At 33.1% G+C, this 22690-nt stretch overlaps 1 protein-coding gene across 2 annotated transcripts in view; it reads right to left on the bottom strand.

Annotated features, from left to right (window-relative positions):
* Nucleotides 1-21441, bottom strand: part of LOC150105653 (putative sodium-dependent multivitamin transporter) — a 40453-nt gene extending 19012 nt beyond the window's left edge. For both annotated transcript variants that reach the window (XR_016548493.1, XM_090394974.1), the window contains exons 1-5: nt 21155-21441; nt 19205-19566; nt 9340-9405; nt 3052-3171; nt 1865-2019 (exon numbers count right to left, since the gene is read on the bottom strand). Coding sequence is in view for 1 of the 2 variants with exons in the window: in XM_090394974.1 (XP_090251100.1) it covers nt 1865-2019; nt 3052-3171; nt 9340-9405; nt 19205-19537 (674 nt within the window). In the remaining variant the exon portion in view is untranslated. The remainder of the gene's footprint in view (nt 1-1864; nt 2020-3051; nt 3172-9339; nt 9406-19204; nt 19567-21154) is intronic.
* Nucleotides 21442-22690: the final 1249 nt, after the last annotated feature.

Genomic DNA, 22690 nt, shown 5'->3' with positions numbered 1-22690 from the left:
CTTGCACGTGAACTTCTTCTTCTTTTTTTTTTTTTTTTTAAAGTTGCCTAAAAGTTGTAGTTGTAAAGAATTTACATATACACAGTCATCCCTTCATTACGAAACTCATCCAGGATTAGTTTCATATGGAACAACACGCATCATACCATAAACGTGGACTAGTGAAGGGTAATAATGTCATATGCTTGTAAATTATTTGTGTGTGTGTGTGTGTGTGTGTGTGTGTGTGTGTGTGTGTGTGTGTGTGTGTGTGTGTGTGTGTGTGTGTGTGCGTGCGTGCGCGCGCGTGCGTGCGCGCGCGTGCGTGCGTGCGCGCGCGTGCGTGCGTGCGTGCGTGCTTAAGTGAAGAATATGTTTTTATTTTCGAACAGTATTTTCACGAGATAATTTGAACAGTAATTCAAGAAACGTCTAGGAATACATTTCCGAATAAAATGTTCCGAATAAAACTAAAGGAACAATATATTGCATTGTGCAACAGTTTCGTGAAACTAGTGATGGGAAGTGTGCATCAACGGTGTCAACAAAGGAAAAGTTACAATAAGTACAAGTAACGCTCCTCAGGTCACAGTAGTGCAACTTGTCGAATCATGAAATATTCACATTGTTCACGTTGTATTCATTTTGTAACTCGGAGGTAGAGAAATCGAGCCCTAACAGACTAGTTTCATTAGTACAGGCATAATAATAAGGCTCTGAGTAAAGTCATTTTCGTTTCTTTTTTTTTTTTTTTTTTTTCAGAACAAGGTTGATTCCATCTGGATTTCTTTTTTAACATCCAGAATTATTGAATGCATCCGCATTAAGCGATTGCTGGTTCCCAAGGACAGACAAACTGAAAACACCCCCCAGAAATCTTTTAAAGGGGTTGTGACAATTTCATTTGGCTGGAGCACTGAAAACAGCGCACAGAGAAACAACCCGTATATTCTGGATATGCTGAAATAGAACCATGCGAACTGCCTCCTTTAAATAAATAGAATCTAATCGTTGCAGGGTTAGAAATCTAAGTCAATTGAGAGAACTAATATATGTGTGCAAGAGCAAGCCAAACATTTCTAACAAATTTGTTAAATACACTTTTCTAATTTTCATTCATGTATTTCGTCGGTTATATAATGAATTTACAGCATTGAAGCTGAATGCACTTTAATTGAAGAGCTAATAACACATAGAAGTTCTCTGAGCCCCTTCATTAATGAAATCTGACCAAGATATTTTGCTCTTTTTCTAGGTGCCATTGCTTTACAAACTATGAAAATTTTCTAAAGGAAAAGCTCGTGTCACGAAATTTGTTTTTGCCATTTTTAAGAGAGAGAGAGAGAGAGAGAGAGAGAGAGAGAGAGAGAGAGAGAGATCACGTTACGGAAAGTTTCTCCCTCCAGGAAGATTTCGAATTTCCTCCTGCAAAACAAACTAGCCTGAAACATCTATATTTGATAACATATGGACCATCATAACTGTAAACAGCCTAAGTCAAATTCTTTTCGTAGAATCATAAACGAATTGCACATTGCTTTTTTTTTTTTTTTAATGTTTAACCTATACGCGAGATGTTGGATGATCAATCTATACTACGTTAGTACCGTATGTGGGTAATGAGTTGGGAAAGGAATGAAGACATTAAGAAATGAAGGCCTTTTCTGACTTTTAAATTAACAGGCGTATTGTAGTTCATATAGAAATGATCCCTTAAATTGTTTTTCTTTATTTTAGTGGTGGAAGGGCATTCAGAAGGTTTAGCTATTTTTACTATACCATTCATTTGAAACAAGCAATTACAGTAATTTGTGTGCGTGCGTGCGTGTGTGTGTGTGTGTGTGTGTGGAGAGAGAGAAAGTAGATGTAGAATTATGATCCCTACTTGAAAAATTGTATCCGCTGTCCTTGATCTGCAATTTTCCAGATGTTATCAAATCGACCAACGTTCATAGAACCTTGAATTATGACTGCAAACAGGGTAGAAAACATTAATAAACACTGAAAGACATCAGCCCAGAGTACAGCTTTCATTCCACCCTGAAAAAAAAAAGTGAGAAATTTATGTCGTGATTTTGAATTTCACTGATAGAATTTCAACGTATTTCATTTTTTTTTAATCAATAAAGTGAAATAGAAGTAGATCAAAATAACAGCCACCAGATCTTAGTCAGCTGCAAATAATTTCAGAATTTATTATACTGTTATTATTTAATTGCTCCGATCCAAGCACAAAATTCTTATTAGAAATTAAGTTCGAAAATTTAGTTATCTGTAATCTCTGTAAACTCCATTCAAAATGACATGAATAATAATAATAATAATAATATATTATTATTATTATTATTGTTGTTATTGTTGTTGATGTCCAACGATAATGATAATTTTTAATGTATGTATAGGATCTAAAAGTGCCATATCTCACAAATAAAAGAAAAAAAGGATAGGAGGAAAAATGAAAAAGAAAAAAAAAACACGAGGTGAAAACAATAGGAGAAAAGAAACATTTGGATAAATCCAATGTTGACTAAGGCAAGTAAAACATACTTCACTCTCTTTGTGTATATCATTTTGTATATCAAATAATAAATTTGTTAACCTTGTAAAAATGACATGGCTAAGGATTTCAGTTGTATAAGGATGGGGATAGGGGACAGTTATATAAGAATAAGATTATGCTTGGGGTGACATTATACATTTTGGTGTGTGTGTGTGGTGGTTCCCTTTTGCGGATATGATGTGCTAATTGTGCTGATACTACAGCCTCCATAGTTCTTGTTTTAACGTTCTGTAACTGTCCTGGCTGGTATGACAGATTGTCCACAAGAGTAGGTATGAGATATAACAACAACAATAATAATCGCACGATCTATGCCTAGCTCTGAATTCACCAGATTCATAATCTGGTGGATCCAGAAGAGAAGTCCCCAGTGTTGTTTATAAGAATAAGAAATGAATGTTATGGAGTGTTATTAGTATATTAGCCTATTGTTATAATTTTATGCAATTCAACTGTTATAATATTAAGTCGATGTTTATAGGGTGTATGGAATAAATGGTCAAAATACTTACAATTGCAGAATATAAAGAACACGCAAATCCTAGAATCAGGATGGAATATGATTCACTTATTTGCGTAACAGCGCTCACGGCAATTGCTGGTGTGTAAAGGACCACACTAATGAAAAACAGCTAAGAAATAACAAAAAAGTTCATTAGTAGTCATATACATAAATATTTTGATGTAATTTAAAAATTTTAAATTTTAATAATTTTAAGTAAGTGTTAAGTAAGGGTAGATTGGTCTTTATTATTATTAAACTGGATATGCATATATATATATATATATATATATATATATATATATATATATATACATATCCAGTACCGGACTAAGATAATTTCGCGCACCGGGTAGACTCCGTATGTGATGCCCCTAAGTTTTTTTTTTTAATACTTAAGTACTTTCTAATTGTAAGTATAATTATTTTTTCAAATTATTAATAATTTCATATTCATTATTTATGCCTATCATTTTTATTCACTCAGATATATACTGCATAAAAAAGAAACAAATAAAACTTATTACAAACAAAAATTGTTGATTTTACACTGTAATTTTAATTTAATCAATTATAATTTAGACATATTTTTTCTTGATTTTAAATCTGCGAAAACTAATGCCATCCTTAGTTTGAACGCCCTGAGCGGGTGCCCGGTCAGCTCGTCCTTTAATCCGACACTGTACATATCACGCGGTGAGATACTTCAGTTTATCGAGTTAAACCTTGTACTGATGATCATATGGTTGCAAGACTGAAAATATGTTAAAATATTGCTTTTATAATCGGAAAGTTTTATAAATTGTCTAAGATGCTCTAACATCTTTGTAATTTGACACCGTTCTAAACAAATCCGTTTCACTCTTTTCATAAAATATCACATTTTCAACCAATCAAAGCGTGTCGTTCTTTAAGTATTATGTCTCAGGGTAATTATCCATTATGGATATTACTCAAAGACATAATATCATGGCTAGGAATGCTTGAGGTAATTTGAATTTTGAATTTACAAAATAAATAAATTAATAAAATAAAATAAATAAATAAACGAAATAACTAAAATAAAAATATAAAAAATATTGTCCGTATTTGCAAGTATCATGTATCCTTTTTTGTTTGTTTGCATTGAAGTTAGCTAGATTTTCCTCATTCCTCGGCTGTCAGCAAAACAATAATTATGACAGTAATAAGTCTTCCTACTCTCAGAATAAAATAAAATGAAATAAATAAAAAGAAATACAGTTCATTCGATATCGTTAGTGTATCATCACACACATATACACCGCTATAGAATTTTTCTCAAGGACATAATCACTTGCATTAATTTTAATCATCAAGTGATAAGAGGTAATTTCTTTGAATGAGGAAATATTATATTTTTTTTTTTTTTTTTGGATATATCGTCTCGCAATCCTAATGCAAATAGAGATATTAATTTTAGCGGGATGATTGAGAAGCACTTATTAGGATTATTAATATTTTTCGTTTCATAATAATATTATTTAAATAATTTTTTCGTAAATAGCATTTATTTCGAAATGTTAATTTTTATTATAATTTAGAAAATATATATCGATGCATTCATTTTGTTATTCAATGGATGAAGCTTTTATCAATTTTTATCCTAGAACTCTTTATCAGTTTATGACTCAGCAGAAAAAAGAATTTGATAAGGATTTAACTAGTATATTCAAAACAACATTTCCACGGCAATGTCACTTCACTGTAAAAAATAAAAATAAAATAAATAATAATCTTTATTCGGCTTGAAACTCTTTGAGTTTCTTATTCGGCTATAAAACAATATGGGATGTAATATCCCTTAACCTAAATAATTTCGCGTCGCCGAATTGAAGCCTTTGGCTCTTCATATAATTAGTAATTTATTATGACACCTTCCTGGCAATTCTTATAGTAGGGTTATGTAAGTTCTGTTCGCTACAAACTTAGTATTATCTACCTACTCACTGATGAGAGGTGAACGCTGGATATATGAGAAGCTCTGCTTGGGATAGGTTTTTGCCTGTCTTTGGGTAGGGCCACCGCTGAGATTATGGCTCTGTCTGGTGGTGGGATAAGCCTATCACTGGGTAGAGCCAACGCTGAGAAGTTCTTCTAGTTGACGGGGTGGGCCTGTCACCGAGTGGAACAACGCTGAGTTGGACGATCTTTTGGGATCGTCTAATTTGTAGAGAGGTATTTACTTAAATACACTTCAATAAAGGTTGAAACCGGTCTGGGTAGTGACCTTCTCTCATAATGTAGAACAGTAATACAGCTCCTAGAAGCTGGGTTTCACATTATGAGTAAATACCAAGAACAGTGATGGGAGCTTGCTCCACCCTTGCTATGAGTTACCTCAGTGTTGCACTACCAAATTGGTTATGTGTTGCACTATCCAGGTATTTGCTTACGCTTGGACTCGCCGAACTTTATATAGTTTCTATATTCGGCATGAAACTCTTTGAGTTTCTTATTCGGCTATGAAACAATATGGGATGTAATATCCCTTAACCTAAATAATAAAGGTATATTCCTCTTTTGTATATCGAGGCGCCATCTAGGGATTATTTCCATCATTAATGGCTATAAGGATTTCATACAGTTAATGAAACTTGAATGTGTAATTCAATTCCTAACAAAAAATCTGTTATTCAGATTCTGCGATCTGCATAACATGAAATAATTTTAAAACTGTATCAGTTTCCTTGTTTAATTAAATTAGTCGACTTCTTCTGGAGCTTGGACTCTTTGGAGATGTCATATAACAGGAGTGTTCAACCCGTCGATCGCGATCGAACCGGTCGATCTCTTGTGTATAACTCCTTACTTACAAATTTAATTAAAACTGAAAACATAATATTTTATTTATCATTATTTTGTATTATTTTTAATTCGCTTTAAGTGTATTGCTATTGTTTATTTATTTTTCGTTAAAATTGTCAAATCAGTAATTTTCTTATAAGTCGGGTAAATGAATTAATTTGGATCAGTGGAAGTCAAATAGCGAGCCGAGTGAATACGATTATAAACAAAGTGTAAAAACTCGATTGTAGCTTAAATATTAAATATTCCAAAGCACATTACATCGATTTTTTACTTAGGTTAAGTCCCATGTGAATATTGTAAAAAAATAAACTTTGTTTGTCTCGGTATAGTTTGTATTAGATGTTTTTGTAAATAACTCTTTTGAAGCTAACTGTATATACTGCTTTAAATGTTAGTGTTAAAAACAAAGGCAATGTTTTTGTCGCCGAAGCTGTACATGGCGCCATTATTAGAAAGATTGTTATTGAAACTTGTATGTATGAGAAAGGCTTACAGCCTCTAAGTGTAAACATCTCCGATGTCAGTCAGAAAGAGTTCAAACAACTTTCCGATGGCCGGCAACTTACAGTCAAAAGAAAGCGGAGGAGAAATTTAAGATGAAAAATTCATACCGATTCTTTGAGGGTTGCCAAACTTCATGCGAGGTCTCAGAGGAGGCCTAATAAAAAGGGACTGAAGCAAGCAGAAGGGGTCCCGGTTCCAGAATTGCTGTCAGAGAGGAGGCCGCCCGGTCCAGAGTTGCTGTCAGAGAGACTGCCCAGATCCACATTGCTTGAGAGAGGAGTTTCCCGCTTCCAGAAAGGAACTTCTCGGTTCGAGACGTCGCCAGAGAGAGAGAGAGAGAGAGAGAGAGAGAGAGAGAGAGAGAGAGAGAGAGACTACTTCTAGGCCACAAACAAGGTTTCAAATTGCCGAAAGGAAGAGTTCCAATTGCCGGAGAAAAGTTTCCAGGCCAGGTTAATGTGAGATATTTACCCATATTTATTAAAATTTTTTGAACAAAATCAAGAAATGCTTCGCTATGATTTAAAATAATTTATTCGTGAAATAGAATTAGTTGAGGAAGAAATAAATTCAAGATTTAAAGATTTTAATAAAACTGAAATGATTGCATCTTTTATCAATAATCCATTTCAAGAAAACTTGAACATCACAGAAATTTCAAATAAAATTAGTGGGCTGTTTGATATATATAAACCAAGCTGAAGTAGAACTTGAGATAATAAACATTCAGAATAGTTTACGTTTAAAATCAATAAACAAAAGTCATTTGGAGGTATGCACATGAAAAATTCCCAATATTAACTGATATTGCGCGAAAAATTCTGTCGTGGTTTGGATACATACTTGTCAAAATCCGCTTTTTCAAATATGACGTCATAAAATATCAATTAAGAAACCAAATTACAAATGATCATTTGGATGATTGTCTGCGATTGGCCACTTCTTGATATCAATTTCACATTAACTTTTTTTTTTTTTTAATCAACCAGCATTTCCTGTAACTTGTGAGTTTGTAATCAATCTGTTGTTTTTTCTAACTTTGGTTTTCCAAAATAGAGAAATAAATATTTTATTCCAATATATATATTTTATTTTTGTTGTATTAAAATAATTAAAAGTGATAAATAAATTTTTAAATACACAAATAAAGTTTTTAGTTGTTTATTTGTGCGTAATCAGATATCAGGTTGGGGGAACGTGATCTATGTAAAAGAGTAAATCGCCGAATAACTTATATATAAGAGAGTAGATCGCCGAATAACTTTTTATAGAAAAGTAGCTCGCGTAGTAAAAAAGGTTGAACACCACTGGCATATAATAATAATAATAATAATAATAATAATAATAATAATAATAATAATAATAATATACAGTCGATGAAAATTCGCAGTATTTACTTCCAGTTGTTTTATTTGAATATTTGATTACAGCATAAAGAAAAGGAACGATTAAATTATTAGGATTAAAAACATTATTAAATGTAAATATAATGATGTTATAGGTAATCAGCTTTCTTGAGAAACCCATGAAAAATATTACGAATCCATGAAATAGTTAAATGGAAATAGACGGTCTCTTTTTTTTTTTTTTGTCATCAAGTCAAATATAATTTAAAACCATTTAAAAATTAATGAAGTTTCATACTTTTTGACAAGTAATTAACAGAAAAGAATCATTTTTGAAAAACGATAATAATAAATTTTAATTTTTTTTATTGCACAAATGTACAGTATGTACAATGAACATTGTAAATATTCATATGAACATTATACATGTATAAAATTCTTTTATTTTTATATATTCTTTTACAAAATCTGCAACGAAGTGCCTGCATACGTTTTCCATTTTCTATATTGATCGTAATTTTTCATCTAGTAATTCATTTTTTATACTTTCTTAAAGAAAATTTATTTAATTCATTTAATTAAGTTCGTAATTAAGAAAACATAATCAAGGTATCTTAAGATAGAAAGGTCAAAGAAAGTTAAAGCCACAGAGAGTCAAAGATAATTAAATAATGAGTAATCAATATGGATAATCAATAATGACATAATAATAATTCTGTTCACTACCCTAGTAGGGTTCAGTAGAAAACTACTGAGTACATTTTTAAAGAAATATACATATTATATTTATCTATATATGTATATTGTTACGTTGCATTTTTAAAAATTTATTATTATTATTTATTTATTGCTAACGCCTTACTGACATCCTCGAAGCTTTTATTTAAGCTTATCTGAGAATGGTCTAATGCAGCGTTGATTTCGTGGTGTTGTTTAGTATTCACATCCAGTGAAGTATTCCTTTATATTTCTGAATGATCATACAGGAACAAGTACTCAACGTTCTAAGCCGAATTACAGGCACTCACCCGTGCGCTTATATTTAGTTTTTCGTTTATATTTAGGCAATATGAAGTGGGCATTGGACACGGTGTTGTTGTGTCTTTGTGTTGGTACTCGAGGGAATTTCGTTACGCATATTTGGAGTCATTTCTGTTTGATTTTCGGTGTCGTATAGTATGTATCTACATAGTGCGGTTTCAGCTCTCGTACATCCCGAGGTTAGTCCTTTCGAATGGTAATTCGTGGATCATGGCTGGCTCAAGTGGCTTATATATTATATTATAATACGGATGAAATTATTGCGTTAAACAGTTCACTTCAAGAGTAATTTATCATCTCTGAAACATTCTATGCAGCAATATTCAATAAGGACAATTTTTAAAGGATTTTTTAATTTTTGTTTAATAAGTGGATGAAAACTTAGCTCAGATATCAGATAAGTGCCCTCCCTCGATGAGTCTTAGGACTCCCTGGAGGTGTCAAATAATAATAATAATAATAATATAGTTATTTTTAACATGAGCTAAAATACTTCATGAAATATTTAATTTGAACAGTATCCAATAGTGTATGATCAGCCTAAATACGTTTCTAAAATAAGAAAGTGGTATACTCACATTGCTGAGCATGAAACAAATGGAGGTAGCTATTCGAGTAACTTTCCCATATCTTCTTTCCAAGTACTACAAGAAAAAAGAGAAGTCAGCATTTGAACTTCAACATTATTTCCTTTCTTCATGTATTGTAATAGTTTCTAGGTATTAAAATTATCATATACAAAGAACACTGAAAAATTATAGACTAAGGAAAGCTGAATGAGTTCTAATATTAAGCTTAACGACCTGTCAGTTTAATATTAGAACTCAATCAGCTTTCCATAGTCTATTATTTTTCAGAGACTTGACTTGCCTTACTTAAACTGTCCTCATTTAGGACACTCTACCTTGATTAGTTTTGTTAGTCTGTTTCGGACGCTAAAAACCTAAGTTCCAGGTAGTAATTCCCCTCAGTATGGAGGAGAGGATTACTATCTGGATTACTATCTTCGTACTTATTATTTATTATAATTTATTATAATTAATTAACAATGTCCCTATCTAGTTTTTTCAACCAAAGATTTCCTACTTCATTACGAAGTCGCTTTTATATTAATTAAAAGATTAATTTTAATAATAAGTTTAATATATTTTTATAAATTACAAGACCTGTACAATTTTTTCACGCAGAAGAAACTCGGGGTTTTTATCTTGCAAATGAGAAAAAGCGATCGAAGAGCGCATGCAAATAAATATTTGTAACTCTTAGCCCAAACACAGCAGCAAATGTGGCATAGGTCTATAACCTTTCGTGGGTGGGGTTCACATTAAAAAATAATAAAATAAATATTAGTTCAGATTAGAGCATTCTTATCTAGCATGAAGTGGTGAATGAAGCCAACCATGAAGGATGGTGAGCGACATTAACTGACTCTCGATTTCGAAAATGTTAACGCTAAAACCGTGCCACTGCCTCTGGGGAAAGGGCTCATGAAAAAAGGTGATAGAGGATAACTAACTTTTATACTTATTAAAAGAGAGGGTATGAAAAGTACGACAATATCTAAGTGGAAGCATCATTTGAAAAAGGGGACTCTGATGTTCATTTGGAGGAACTGAAAATGTGGGATTGTTGTTAGGAAGATAATGCTCAGTTAAAGTGTAAAGATAGTACAGTGCAATGTAAACTTGTTCCTTGTATAAAAATACCGACGTATATGTATTCCTTCTTGGGTAAGTTTGATTTGTTGTGGAAATATTAACAGTATTTTGCTAATTGAATGTTTCATGTAGTAGATAATTTATAATAGCATATTTTATTGTTTTCCATTTGAAGATCTTCCTACTAGAATTTCAGTTGTAATTTACTGACACATGTCCTTGCTTTACTGCACTTGATATCTTTAAAGTGCATATTTGTTCTTCTATCTTCAAAATGCTATGCTATATTCACAGCTCAAAAATATGTTTTAATACTAAACGTCCGCACGGTTAGCCTAGTGGCTATGCGCTTCGCAACCATATGCCTAGGAAAGGAGTGTCCTAGATTCGATTCCCGTCGCCGACATTAAGGATCTTTCTCAGCCATAGCCAAGTTAGCCGGTCTTGGGCGTGGACAGCAGGGTTTTTCTCCCAGTTTACCCGGGGTTTTTCATCCCGCAAACAGGCAAATCAGTCCCGTGAACACACAGGCTACAGTCATAGGACACACCGGGAGGCATAGGGCTAGTCACGGGACGGGGACGGTTTAGAAGGGCTAAGGATAGCCCCGTAACAGGCCACTAGGCCTAATGCGTGAAGGGAAGAAGAAGAAAAAGAAAATACCAAACAACACATGGCGCGATGCGTGGAATTAATTTTTTATATTTATTATTTTTTATATTTATTGATTATAGGTATATTAATTATTTTCTCTAATTCATTATTTTAATTGAAAGTAAAACAACGAATTTGGTAAAAACATTATAATGATATGAAACTATTATACATATATAGCAAAGGACTTGATTATTTTTGTCCCCACATATATTTTGGGTATTGTGGGGACAAATCAGAACAATGTGGGGTGAAAAAAACTGATAAAAAACTGCGAGATTGAAGATATCTTAATAAGCATTTGGATAGTTGTGAACTCTTAATGTCTGCTTTTTCAGTTAATATTGGTATCCACCATTTCAGATATGTTAACCATCCATCGAAGCTGTTATCAGTTTTATTTATAAATATGATAGGTTCCAAAGATCAGTCTTCTGAAAGGACTCTCGATTTTAGAATGATAAACGATGTGTTGCTTCCGTGAAAGGAAGTAATTCTTTAAAAAGTGGGTTATTTTTCTTAGTTCTGAATGAACGTATTTTATAATTTGGAAACTTTTCTTTGCCTAACGAGTATAGAAGTGCCGTTACAGTTTATTATTATTATTTCATCAGCTCTCCTGGAGTCAAAGTTTCATCGAGGAAGAGGGAGAAAGAGGGGGGGGGGGTTATACCATTAACAATTACATAAATTATATAAGAAATATACATTATATTACATTACAATTGAATATAAAATATACATATAATACAAAAGTCCACAGACTTACGGAGAAGTACTCGTACCTGTAACATATTGAAGCTTAAACTCTTAGCATTCATAACTTACTCAAGCAATGCATTCCGCTCACCCACCACTTTCCACGCAAAAAATACTTCTCACCTTCTTTTTCACCGCTTCCTTGCGCAATTTCCATGGATGGCCTCTAGTTCTAGCCCTTTCCTTATTTTCGATTATCTGAAAAATCTCTCTCGTATCCATCTGGTAAATACCTCTCAAGAGCTTGAACGTCTCAATAATATCACTCTTTCGTCTTCTATCAGCCAGACTCTGCAGACTTCAATCTATCCTTATAGCTAACAATCCTGAAATCATTTTTGTCAACCGCCTCCAAAGTATCTTCATCCCCCTCTAAACCCTGGTGACTAGATTAAGCACAATAATCTAGATGTATAATCTGATCAGGGCATTATAGAATAGAATCACTACCATTTTATCTCTGCTGATTAATGTTCGTCTTAATATTGCAGCAATCCTCTGAGTTGTCTTAATCATAGAATAGTCTTCTTTTTATAGGTTATGTAGTCATCGTTAACTGTACAAGTAGCATTATTTCTGCATGAGTATTATTTAATTTTGTATCCTATGAAATATATTTGGCCTTCTGTGCTCACTAACATGTAATACTGCGTTATTGAAACTTTCGAAAGATGCTGTTTTTTTGAGAATTTTAGAAACTATTTAAAATTGTTTTGAATGTCGAAAATTAAGGAGTATACATAAAATATAAGATGTATAATTGTTAGTTTTTAGCATTTTATTAGTAACTATAGAAGAAAAGAGAAGGTAATAAATACACAGCATTGTTTAGAGGAATAGCAAAAACAATGTTTGTGTTTAAAACTTAAAAAAAAGTTTCGAAAGTGGCAGAGTTATTTGAATGCATTTTAGGCATGAGAATTGTTTTGATATGCACTACTTTAAAAAAGACGAGCTTTGTATATAAATCACAAAAGTTCTGATTCAAAAGATGTTATGTAAAAAACGTTTTTCGTAGTTCTTTTAATCACAGGATGAATTTGTTGGCTTAAAGTTGTTTTTGTTTCAAACTGTCAGTTTTCATCAGGTTGATGTTTGCAAGCCTTGCAAAAGTAGTATCAAACTATTTTTTAATATATATAGCGATAAGTGGTGTCAGTTCACACAGTACTAACTAACAATGGAACAATTTGGGAGGGGAGATAAGTGAAAATACCTCATCGAGTAGGATGATAAAAGATGGGTTACTTCCGTGAAAAAAAAGTTTCAGTATTGGAATTTCCTGAGTTGGCATAATATAACTATAAACACCAAGGAGAACTCGCGTTAAAACTCATTGATTGTACATTTTTACAAGAAATTCTATAATAAATAATTTTAACGTGAGTTTTTCTTCGTTTTTATAGCTATATAAAAACTGATTGGGATGGTATTACCGCAAAATAGTACGTGTTTATAGTGCTTCTCAAAATTCCTTGGGCAGATAAAGAGATTATAGACGAACTGTTTTACATAATAAGCAGTACCGGACACCAAAATTATCTACTGTTTGCACCTATTATGTACGTGTGTATAAGCTCAACGGTGTGTGTGTATGTAAACAGTAATGTGTGCGTTCAATTAGGTCAACGGTGTCATCTTACTCTTACACTTGAATTAAGTCTGTGTGTCTGGAACCGTGGGGAAAGATGATACGGCAGTTCCACTGTGATGTTCCTGGCTGTACTATACGCATGGTTTATAAAGCTGAACGAATATTCGCTTTAATGATAATTTACTACACATGAATATTATTACTAAGCATTTTTTGTTGCTTCAAACGAAACATTCCTGTTTCCCAAGCAGGAATAAACAGACTTTCATAACCACACGCATCCCATGAAATATAGTAAGTGAATAGTTTCGTAATTATCTCATTATAACCAATACAATTCGCATTGATTGACATGAATTAGTTTATAGAGTAGTACGTTTGCTATCATTTTAAATCATTTTGGTAATAAAATCAGTCTCATTGAAAGCAAAACTAAGTTCATTATAAGACGTTAACGATACCAATACTCTCCTGAATAATTCAGAAATTATTAGTCTTGTAAGCGAGTAATTTTCACAGTACTGTGAAATTGCAAGAGAGGCTTTTTTTTGGGGGGGGGGGAGATTGCCTAAATTAGAAAGCTTATATCTTCGTATTAAGTTATGTGTAATACTAACTTACTATTCGTTGTGCCTATCGTACTATATACCGCGTGGTAATTTATCCGCGTTCTCCCACCAATAGGCTACGGGCTTGAATCCGACATGGGTGTTTATAATTGTCGTACTAATTCTGTGTGGAAAAGGAGTTGCTGTCCTTCTTCATCTAGCAGAGACTTCACTTCCAAAACCCTGTGAGGTGAAGTAAAAACACGGCGTCCGAAGAAACTGCTATGTGAAAAAAAAGTACGTTTGCGATATTCAGGAAAAAACACGAAATACATACCCTTGTTTGAATGAAACATGCATGTTTTTTTAAGAAAAATTTAATTACAGCATTTTCTCTCCCTCTCTCTAAAAAAAGAAGATTTTATATATATACATATATACATTGCGTGCTTATTCGTTACCAATGTTTATGTAATTTTAGCATTGTTGCATTCAAGGACATAACGAGTTATACCTGATATGTAGTTGATATTCCCTCCCTCCTCTTGTAGAATGCATGTCATTTGCTTTGTACAGGCTGTTCACGTACCTTGTTCTGTTAGTCTTCTTTGTTAGCTTTCACGCTATTAATGAAAATGGATACAACTACAAGAAAAATAAGCAGAATTATGTTTTTTAGTTGATGCTGATTATTAAATTTCTCTGTCTGAAGTCGCTTGTAAGAATGGGGGTACACAAGTCCACTGTGGCAATGCTAGTGACAAGTGGAGAGCGTCTGTAATTTCTAGCCTTAAGAGAAAAGGCACATATAGTAAAAAAAAAAAAAAAAAGTTGTCTACACATAAAAAGGCATATGCAGTATCATGCAAGATTTTTTTATTTTTATTTTTAAAGGTAAATTCATACAAATTAGAACTGTGATCAAAAACCGATTTCAGCCGAGCGACAGAACTCCAAAGATACAATTACTTGTTCACTAATAGTTACGACCTTACGCAACTTACAGCGCGCGCATGCACGCACGCACGCACGCACACACACACACACACCTGTTCAGAAACCTTTTGGTAAATCGAATTCAGCACCCGAACGCTGATTATAGAAGAATTGGGGGTTAAGTAAACTTCGGTGATAAATCCAAGATGGATAAATCCAATGAGACAATACTGACTGAGATATTTGAGTTCATCGTATGACTAACAAAGCAAGGAGACTCAAGTTGCACAGTTGCGTATGTGTTAAATTTCCTGTGAGTGCTGTTATGAAGTGGGGGGGGGTCACATTAGTTCTCAGGTAGACGGATGAATCCAAGTTGCTGAAAAAGAGAATTCCATAAAGAAAGAAAAAAAAATTCTTTCATCCCCCTATCCCTTCATTGACAGTATTTATTTATTTTTTACAAGAAAATGCACTTTCATGTAGTAGCATTCGTGTCACTGGATAGAGCAACGTCATGTGAAGACAGTGTTGTATTGCCCTCCTTGACACACAAACCCGATAGTAAATTTACGGCATGTGTTTAAAGTCAAGGCGAGTGAAAATAAACTTAAAACTCTCGATATCACATGATCGAAGCAACTGTGGGAGTTCATTATCATGAGATCCGTTATGCATCCATCATTTCTGAAATCTAAATCCAAACAGTGTAAAGGTGTTAAATGACCTACAATATCATAATAAAAAGATGTGAATTAGTGCACCCACACATTTTTATAAAGACACACATATTGTTGCAATTAATTTGCACTTGAAAAGAATACTTCACTGAAACGAAGGGATATTTGAAGATTTTTTTTGCACAACGAATAGCAAGTTAGTATTATATTTCTTGAGATATTGGCTTTCCATTTAAAAAGAAATCTGAAAATTTTAACTAAAAGTTATGGAATACAAAACAATAGAGATACTAAACGTATCTTTGACAGATATTAAAAACACTTTTTCCCGTTTTTAGCTGTAAATAATTTGTGTGTGTCAGTGTTCCAAAAAGATTCTTTTTACTAATTTCTGGTAGAAAGCTTGTGATATTAGACTCCACTTTTCCTTTGAAGCATTTGTAAGTTACATTCTACTAATGAAGAGATGTCTTCTCGCGTTTTCCATTTCATCCCACAAATGTTCTATTTCGAATTCAGGGCGAGGTTCTATGATGGCCACTGCAGTCTAATATTATTCTCTTCAAACCACGTAATTAGCGTCAGAGCTTGGTGACATGGATTGCTACTGCGTGTGAAAGTATACCATAAAGTTGTGACAATGCAGGACGCTCATAAATTGTCCCGAACATATAAGTAGGACCTAGTAGTATTACCAGTAGTCTCAACCCATACCGGACTCGAAAGTCGTCTCTCCACAGAACCTATTTCTTGATAACTATAGATTTGGAAATAATTAATTAGTATTTTATATATAGAGTTTTTTTCCCACATTACATCTGACAATCATTCCTCTTCGAACTACAGCCAACTCTTCCGTATACTCGTTTCGGTATAGAAGATTGAAAGGACTCTTAAGCAAACCCCAATCTCCTTTATGGACCAAGAATTTACATATTGTGTATCCCCATCCATGTTCCTGTAATCGAAATAGTATCTCATGTATGGTTGAATAGTACGGACTGACTAACTAACTACTTTTACACATTCTCGGCACTCGTGTAATTATGTTTAGCATGTGTGAAAATTTAAGCGACTGCTCCATGTTTTGCGACATCATTCAGTCATATAGAAATAGGCAATAGATAGATAATAAATATATATGTATATATATAATTATATAAATTATATATATACATATATATAAATTATATATATATATATATAATAAATAATAAATATGTCAGATAATCGCCTACAAGAAGTTTGTCGTAACATTCCATTCTGTAGGGAAGGAAAGTAGGTTACTATACCATATATACCATACTATCCCCTTTGAGATATACTTTGAGAGAGAGAGTGGATAGTATGGTATATATGGTTACTGTACCATATATACCATACTATCCACTCTCTCTCTCAAAAAAAAAGAAAAAAAAAAGGAATTCATAGCTTGATGAATAAGATGGCATGTCAAGCATTTGCCTTAGTTTTCTGCACATTGAATATTCTCACATACGCTGTCAAACGTGTAAGATCACATATCCCTCTCCTGACAATGCTGTAGAATTCGTGTAGCGTCTCTCTCCTCTTGTGTGTGCATGCGTGTTTATTTCCATATATTTGAAACAAAACTAGCAAACCGACCATACGCAATAAACGGACACTAATTCACTAGCTTCATAGCCCTTAGTTGTTTTGCCGTAATTCAAAACAACCCAGCCCAGCTCTTATCGAAATGAGATGTCTATCTGATAAAACTCCTGTCTCATTATCCATTTCCCTTTAAGAAACTCGAGTCCATTTTGTATTTATGCAGGCAACAGGTCGCCCTTCCGTAGTGCAATCGAAAGAAAAACACAATTTGGTGATTCCCTAGTACAGTGTTTCCCAACCTTTTTGATGTCGCGGACCCCCCCCCCCCCGTAGCGAATGTTAATTCACCGCGGCCCCCATAAAATCCAAAATGGAAATTTTTTATATTTTACATATTATTAAGATGAAGTAACAAATTACAATTTTACAACACTAAATGTGTAATTTATGACAATGCAATACTGTTATAAATGGAGATATTCGGAAGAATATGAACATATCAATTAGGTCAGGTTCATGAACAACAGGTGTTGTGAGCAACATGATAAGATAAAGTTTAATGAAAACAAACTATCCCGCGAACCCCCTTTGAATTACTCGCGTACCCCCGGGGGTCCGCGGACCACAGTTTGGGAAACACTGCCCTAGTGTAATCGCGAGAGCGTCACGAGATTTGCTCTTCGATTGGAAAGATCAGGAAATCGAGGAAATTTATAAAAGGCTGATCGAATATAAATGAGATACCCTAAAATCCGTATGAAACTGGTTATCTCCCTGAAAAAAAAAAATTTTTCCTCCAAAACTGAACAAACTAGCCGGAGAATACTACACAATTTTACAAGCATAGTGATCGTTTCTCATGGTCTTTGTTGCTCTTTCGTTTGTTACTCTAAATGCTTGAGTCCATAAGCGTAATTCTCACCAATTCCAATTAGCCAAGAGAAGGTAATTTGACTTATATGGGGGGAATGTTCTTGTTTGGTGTGTGTGTGTATGTGTGTGTGTGTGTGAGAGAGAGAGAGAGAGATTTTTGAAAAGTTTCAGTCCACCAAGGCCTGGTCGAGTGTACTGATCACCCAATACAATTCATAATTTTTTCTATAATATTCATCAGTAGACTATTTACCATCTCATATAATTGACTCTATTGCAGTAGCGCCCGGTGAAAATTTTAAATGGGGGTACTGCATATACAAAATAAGAAAAAATAATTCATTTTTTCCTAATCAGTAACCATTTTATTAATAAGGAAATTTACATATTACAAAAATTGCTTTATTAAAAATATTTCACCCTCACTACGAACACACACACACACATACACTAATAATAAAAGTTTCATACACAGAAATAGCCCGCGCAAGCTTACAATATATCTGTAGCGACACTGCATTAGATTGTAGTGCATTTGTTTCGTGTAACGATAATTGAGAAAATATAATTCTTTTTATATTTTCAACAGTGACACTATTCATAATTCGGCCTTGTATCTATAATAAATATGTTATTTTAACAGAATAAAATAAGATTTACCAAAAATATTTCACCCTCACCACGAACACACACACACCAGTAATAAATGTTTTGTATCTCACAGAAATAACGCGCGCAAGCATATAGTTTATCTGTCGCAATACTGCTCAACGAGCAATGTCAGATTCACTTGTTACGTGCAGTGACAAGTGCAAACAAATATCGGCGAGTCTAGCCGTAACTGACCGAACGTGATTATTCAGACATTGCGTTAGATCGCAGTGCATTTGTTTCGTAATCTAAAGCGTTAATCGAACAGTTCCAATTATGAACTATTCAATCAACGTCGAAACATAAGCTGTAACCTTTAACACGTTGTATTGCATTTATATAATGTTGTCAGCATTGTTATTTTTTATAAACACAAACAAAATTTAATTTTGTTTGTGTTTATAAAAATGTCTTTAATATGTTCGTGTACATCATGACAAATTAAATGTAACAGTGTAGCCATATAATATATCAAACAGAACGATCACCATTAGCCCAATAAATATTTCATTCACCTGATAGATGCTGGCATTTCCAATTTCATAAAATACCGGTAGCAGGAAAAAAGCTCCAACAATAACTCCAACAATCATTCCAAGATCTGAGAGGAAGTATTGAGTTCCATATGTGTATATTTCTGCCGGACGTCCCACCATGCTGATGGCAGAGTGTGCTGTAGCAATTATGGACAGGACAACTGGGAAAATGGACATATTTCTACCCGCAAGGAAGTATTCTTCGATCGTCTTCTTTTTTGTTGCGAAGTGGTGATACACACCCACCATAACGCTCAGAACCAAGGTCATGGCAAGAACTACGTAATCCGTTGTGTGAAGGACGTTCTCCATTTCCGTTCATCCAATTGATGGCCTGGACACTAAGGCAGGGATGAAATTTAAGACGTTAGTACACAGAAATGAAAACAACTTGTTTGTTAGTATAACTAACGAACACTGACGAATGATAAATAATGAAAGATATGGCCAATTAAAGAAATTTACTTTTTTTTTTCTTTTTTCACAACCTCATTTCGAAGTTCATAATGTCTAGTCCTTAAGAGCTTAGTATGGAATCGTGTCTAGAAATACAGTTGATCATGTTTAGGAATGGTGGTTTACTGTTATCTAACCCATGGTACATACTGTGCTAGCCCTGGTGGCTTCCCTAGCGCTAAAATTCCATTATTTAATTTTTTTTAAAATTATAATAACGGTTTCTCTACTAAAAGCGCACCCTGTTGTCATGGAAATGTTACGTCATCTCATCTTTATGTTATTTTAAACTTAATTATATGTGATTACTAAACGTTTTTTAGAAGAAAGTTATGCGATAAGTGAAGTGAAATCAGTTTATAAGCTCTCTCTCTCTCTCTTTTCCCGACTAGTAATAAGTGTACCTACCAGAAGGAAATTTCTTTTCCTGGTAGGCACACCTTAATTTACAGAAAACAAATGGCTACGTCATTTACTTCAACGAGACACTACATTCCCACCATCCGTACATGTTTCGCAATTCGTCAGCGTTCGTCAGGGAATGGGTACAGCCTCCTCTTCTCCTCATTTCAGCTGTTTATTTCGCTATTCATGCTAAATGATCCTGTAGTTTTAATTAGCATTTTAATAATAAAATGCATTTCATTGTTTATTATGTTTATATACATTTGGAAATACTTAATTAGTACTTTATATATAGAGTTTTTTTTTTTCCACATTACATCTGACAATCATTCCTCTTCGAATTACTGCCAACTCTTCCGTGTACTCATTTCGGTATAGAAGATTGAAAGGACTCTTAAGCAAACCCCAATCTCCTTTATGGACCAAGAATTTACATATTGTGTATCCCCATCCATGTTCTTGTAATCGAAATAGTATTTAATACTATAAGATGCAATTTTAGTTAGTTACAATTTTTAATTATTATTCAGCATTTTAGAATTAAGTTTACATAATTTTATGAGTTATTTTTGTTGTAAGCGAAAAGAAAACAGATTATATTTTATTCTCTTCGACTTCACGATCTGTAATATTAATTAGAACATGAATGCGCATTAATTAAATATAACTTCAATCATGTGTGCTCATTATGTTTGTTGTTTTTATGATTTTTGTATTACTTCCGACTGTAACGATACAGAGTTCTTTTTCATTATTGAAAGTAAAAACTCAAAAATTAGTAAAAGTTCAAAAATTAAGATGAAGAAGAAAAATAAAAGTAAATTATTAAGATACATAATTAAAGCAAAATTTTAAAATAAATAAAAAAAGAAAATTAAGTTATTTAATATAAACTGAATATTAAGATAGCTAGCTAAGGCTACCAGATTCTTTTAAATGTTAACATATGAATATAAATTCCTGACTAAAATTATTATAAAGGTTAACAGAAATAATATATTTTTAACCAATCTGTTCGATTCTTTATACATATGTACGCTTTATCTTATTATGAAACGAGCAACTTACCTGTAGAAGCTTGTTTCCTTTTGTGTTGTACTCGTCTCGCTCTTTCTCTCTCTCTCTCTATGTTTTCTTTTATATAAAACGCCTCCTTTGAATAGTTCTTGTTTCAAATATCTATCCTACTACAGTGCCACGCAACGCTTCGTTGAAGGCGCTCCTGGGTTATCAGAAACATGTCGAATTTTTTGCCATCTTGTTGTTATTCAGTAACGTTAACTAAATATGCACAGTTTCGAAGATGTTCAGAGTCAAGAACACAAGACAGCGTTTTGGGTTGTAAATGTCATATTAATCCACTTCAATTTGTTTTAATTTACATGCATTTAGTGTCTGTCTGTATGCGCAGACTGCTTACGTGCAAACAGAGAACGGAAACTTCCTGAACAACTTTTTACTGGTTTCGACAGACTCCCATGAACCTTCGCAGGTCCTGTCTTTTACTCAACTTTCCTGATTCAGTGACTGTTTTTCAATATCTGAATAGATTGTGTGTTATTGTTATCTTGTGTTTTTATCTGTTACTCTAGTAAAAGTTCAGTACTGTGCTGTGCTATATGAAATTACGTAATGAACACAAACGTAATCAACCTACAAACTCTTTATCTGATTTTCTCTGAAGCATATCGCAAAAAAGTAAAGAAAAATTGAATTGATCAGTACTTAATAATAATTTTTATCAACGTATATATCGAATCATTATACATGCTAATATTTTTCAAATTAAATGGGAACGAAATAAATCCAATCAATAGTGGAATCATTTAGAATACTATTCATTTTGAACAAATTATTATCTGTACACTATAACATGATTTGAAAATTAAAATTCATTTATTCAAAATAAATATGTTAACATAATAATTATTTTAACATATTTATTCTGAATATTTTGCCGCGAGTCATTTCAATTGTGAGTTGTTCTAAAATATGCCTTGCAATTGTTTCTATTCCATCCTCTCTCTCTCTCTCTCTCCTGAAGATTTTCTAATGCCCCGAACAAGCCATTTTCAATTTTTATAATTCCTTGCCTCTATTTCCAATTTTCTCAGCACCGACTGATTTAAAACCTTTCAAATGTTCTTTATCCATTCCATCTCCATTCTTCTGTCCACTCCATTCTGTTGTTCATTGCAAGCCGTAAGTAACAATCAAAATCACAGTTTTAGAAAGCCATCTTCCAATACATCCGTTGATTAAACAGATGTATTGGAGGATGTACTTTTTATAACACATAATATTGACCTCCTTCGCTGCATGACTTTTTTAATTTTATAAATAAAAAAAAAGAAACATAATTCATTTAATGTGGATTTATTTAAATATTTCTTTTATTTAAGCTAACCATTTCGAAAGATTCAGAAAATAATGAAAACAAAAGTGCCCCTAATAAAAAAAAATAAGACGGTTGTGAATGAATAAAGCCACGAATGAAATAACACATACAATTTAACTGTTAAATTCATAACGTTCATAAGACCAGCTAATTCAGCGTCAATTAAAAAGTGCTTATAAATGCCATACTAGAAGAATTTCGTATCC

Source organism: Typopeltis vanoorti, chromosome 6 (genome assembly GCF_054136105.1).
Source record: "Typopeltis vanoorti isolate ZY-2024b chromosome 6, IOZ_Tvanoo_1.0, whole genome shotgun sequence".
NCBI lineage: Eukaryota > Metazoa > Arthropoda > Arachnida > Uropygi > Thelyphonidae > Typopeltis > Typopeltis vanoorti.
Note: the sequence above shows the minus strand (reverse complement) of the source record. Positions and strands in the feature narration are given on the sequence as shown.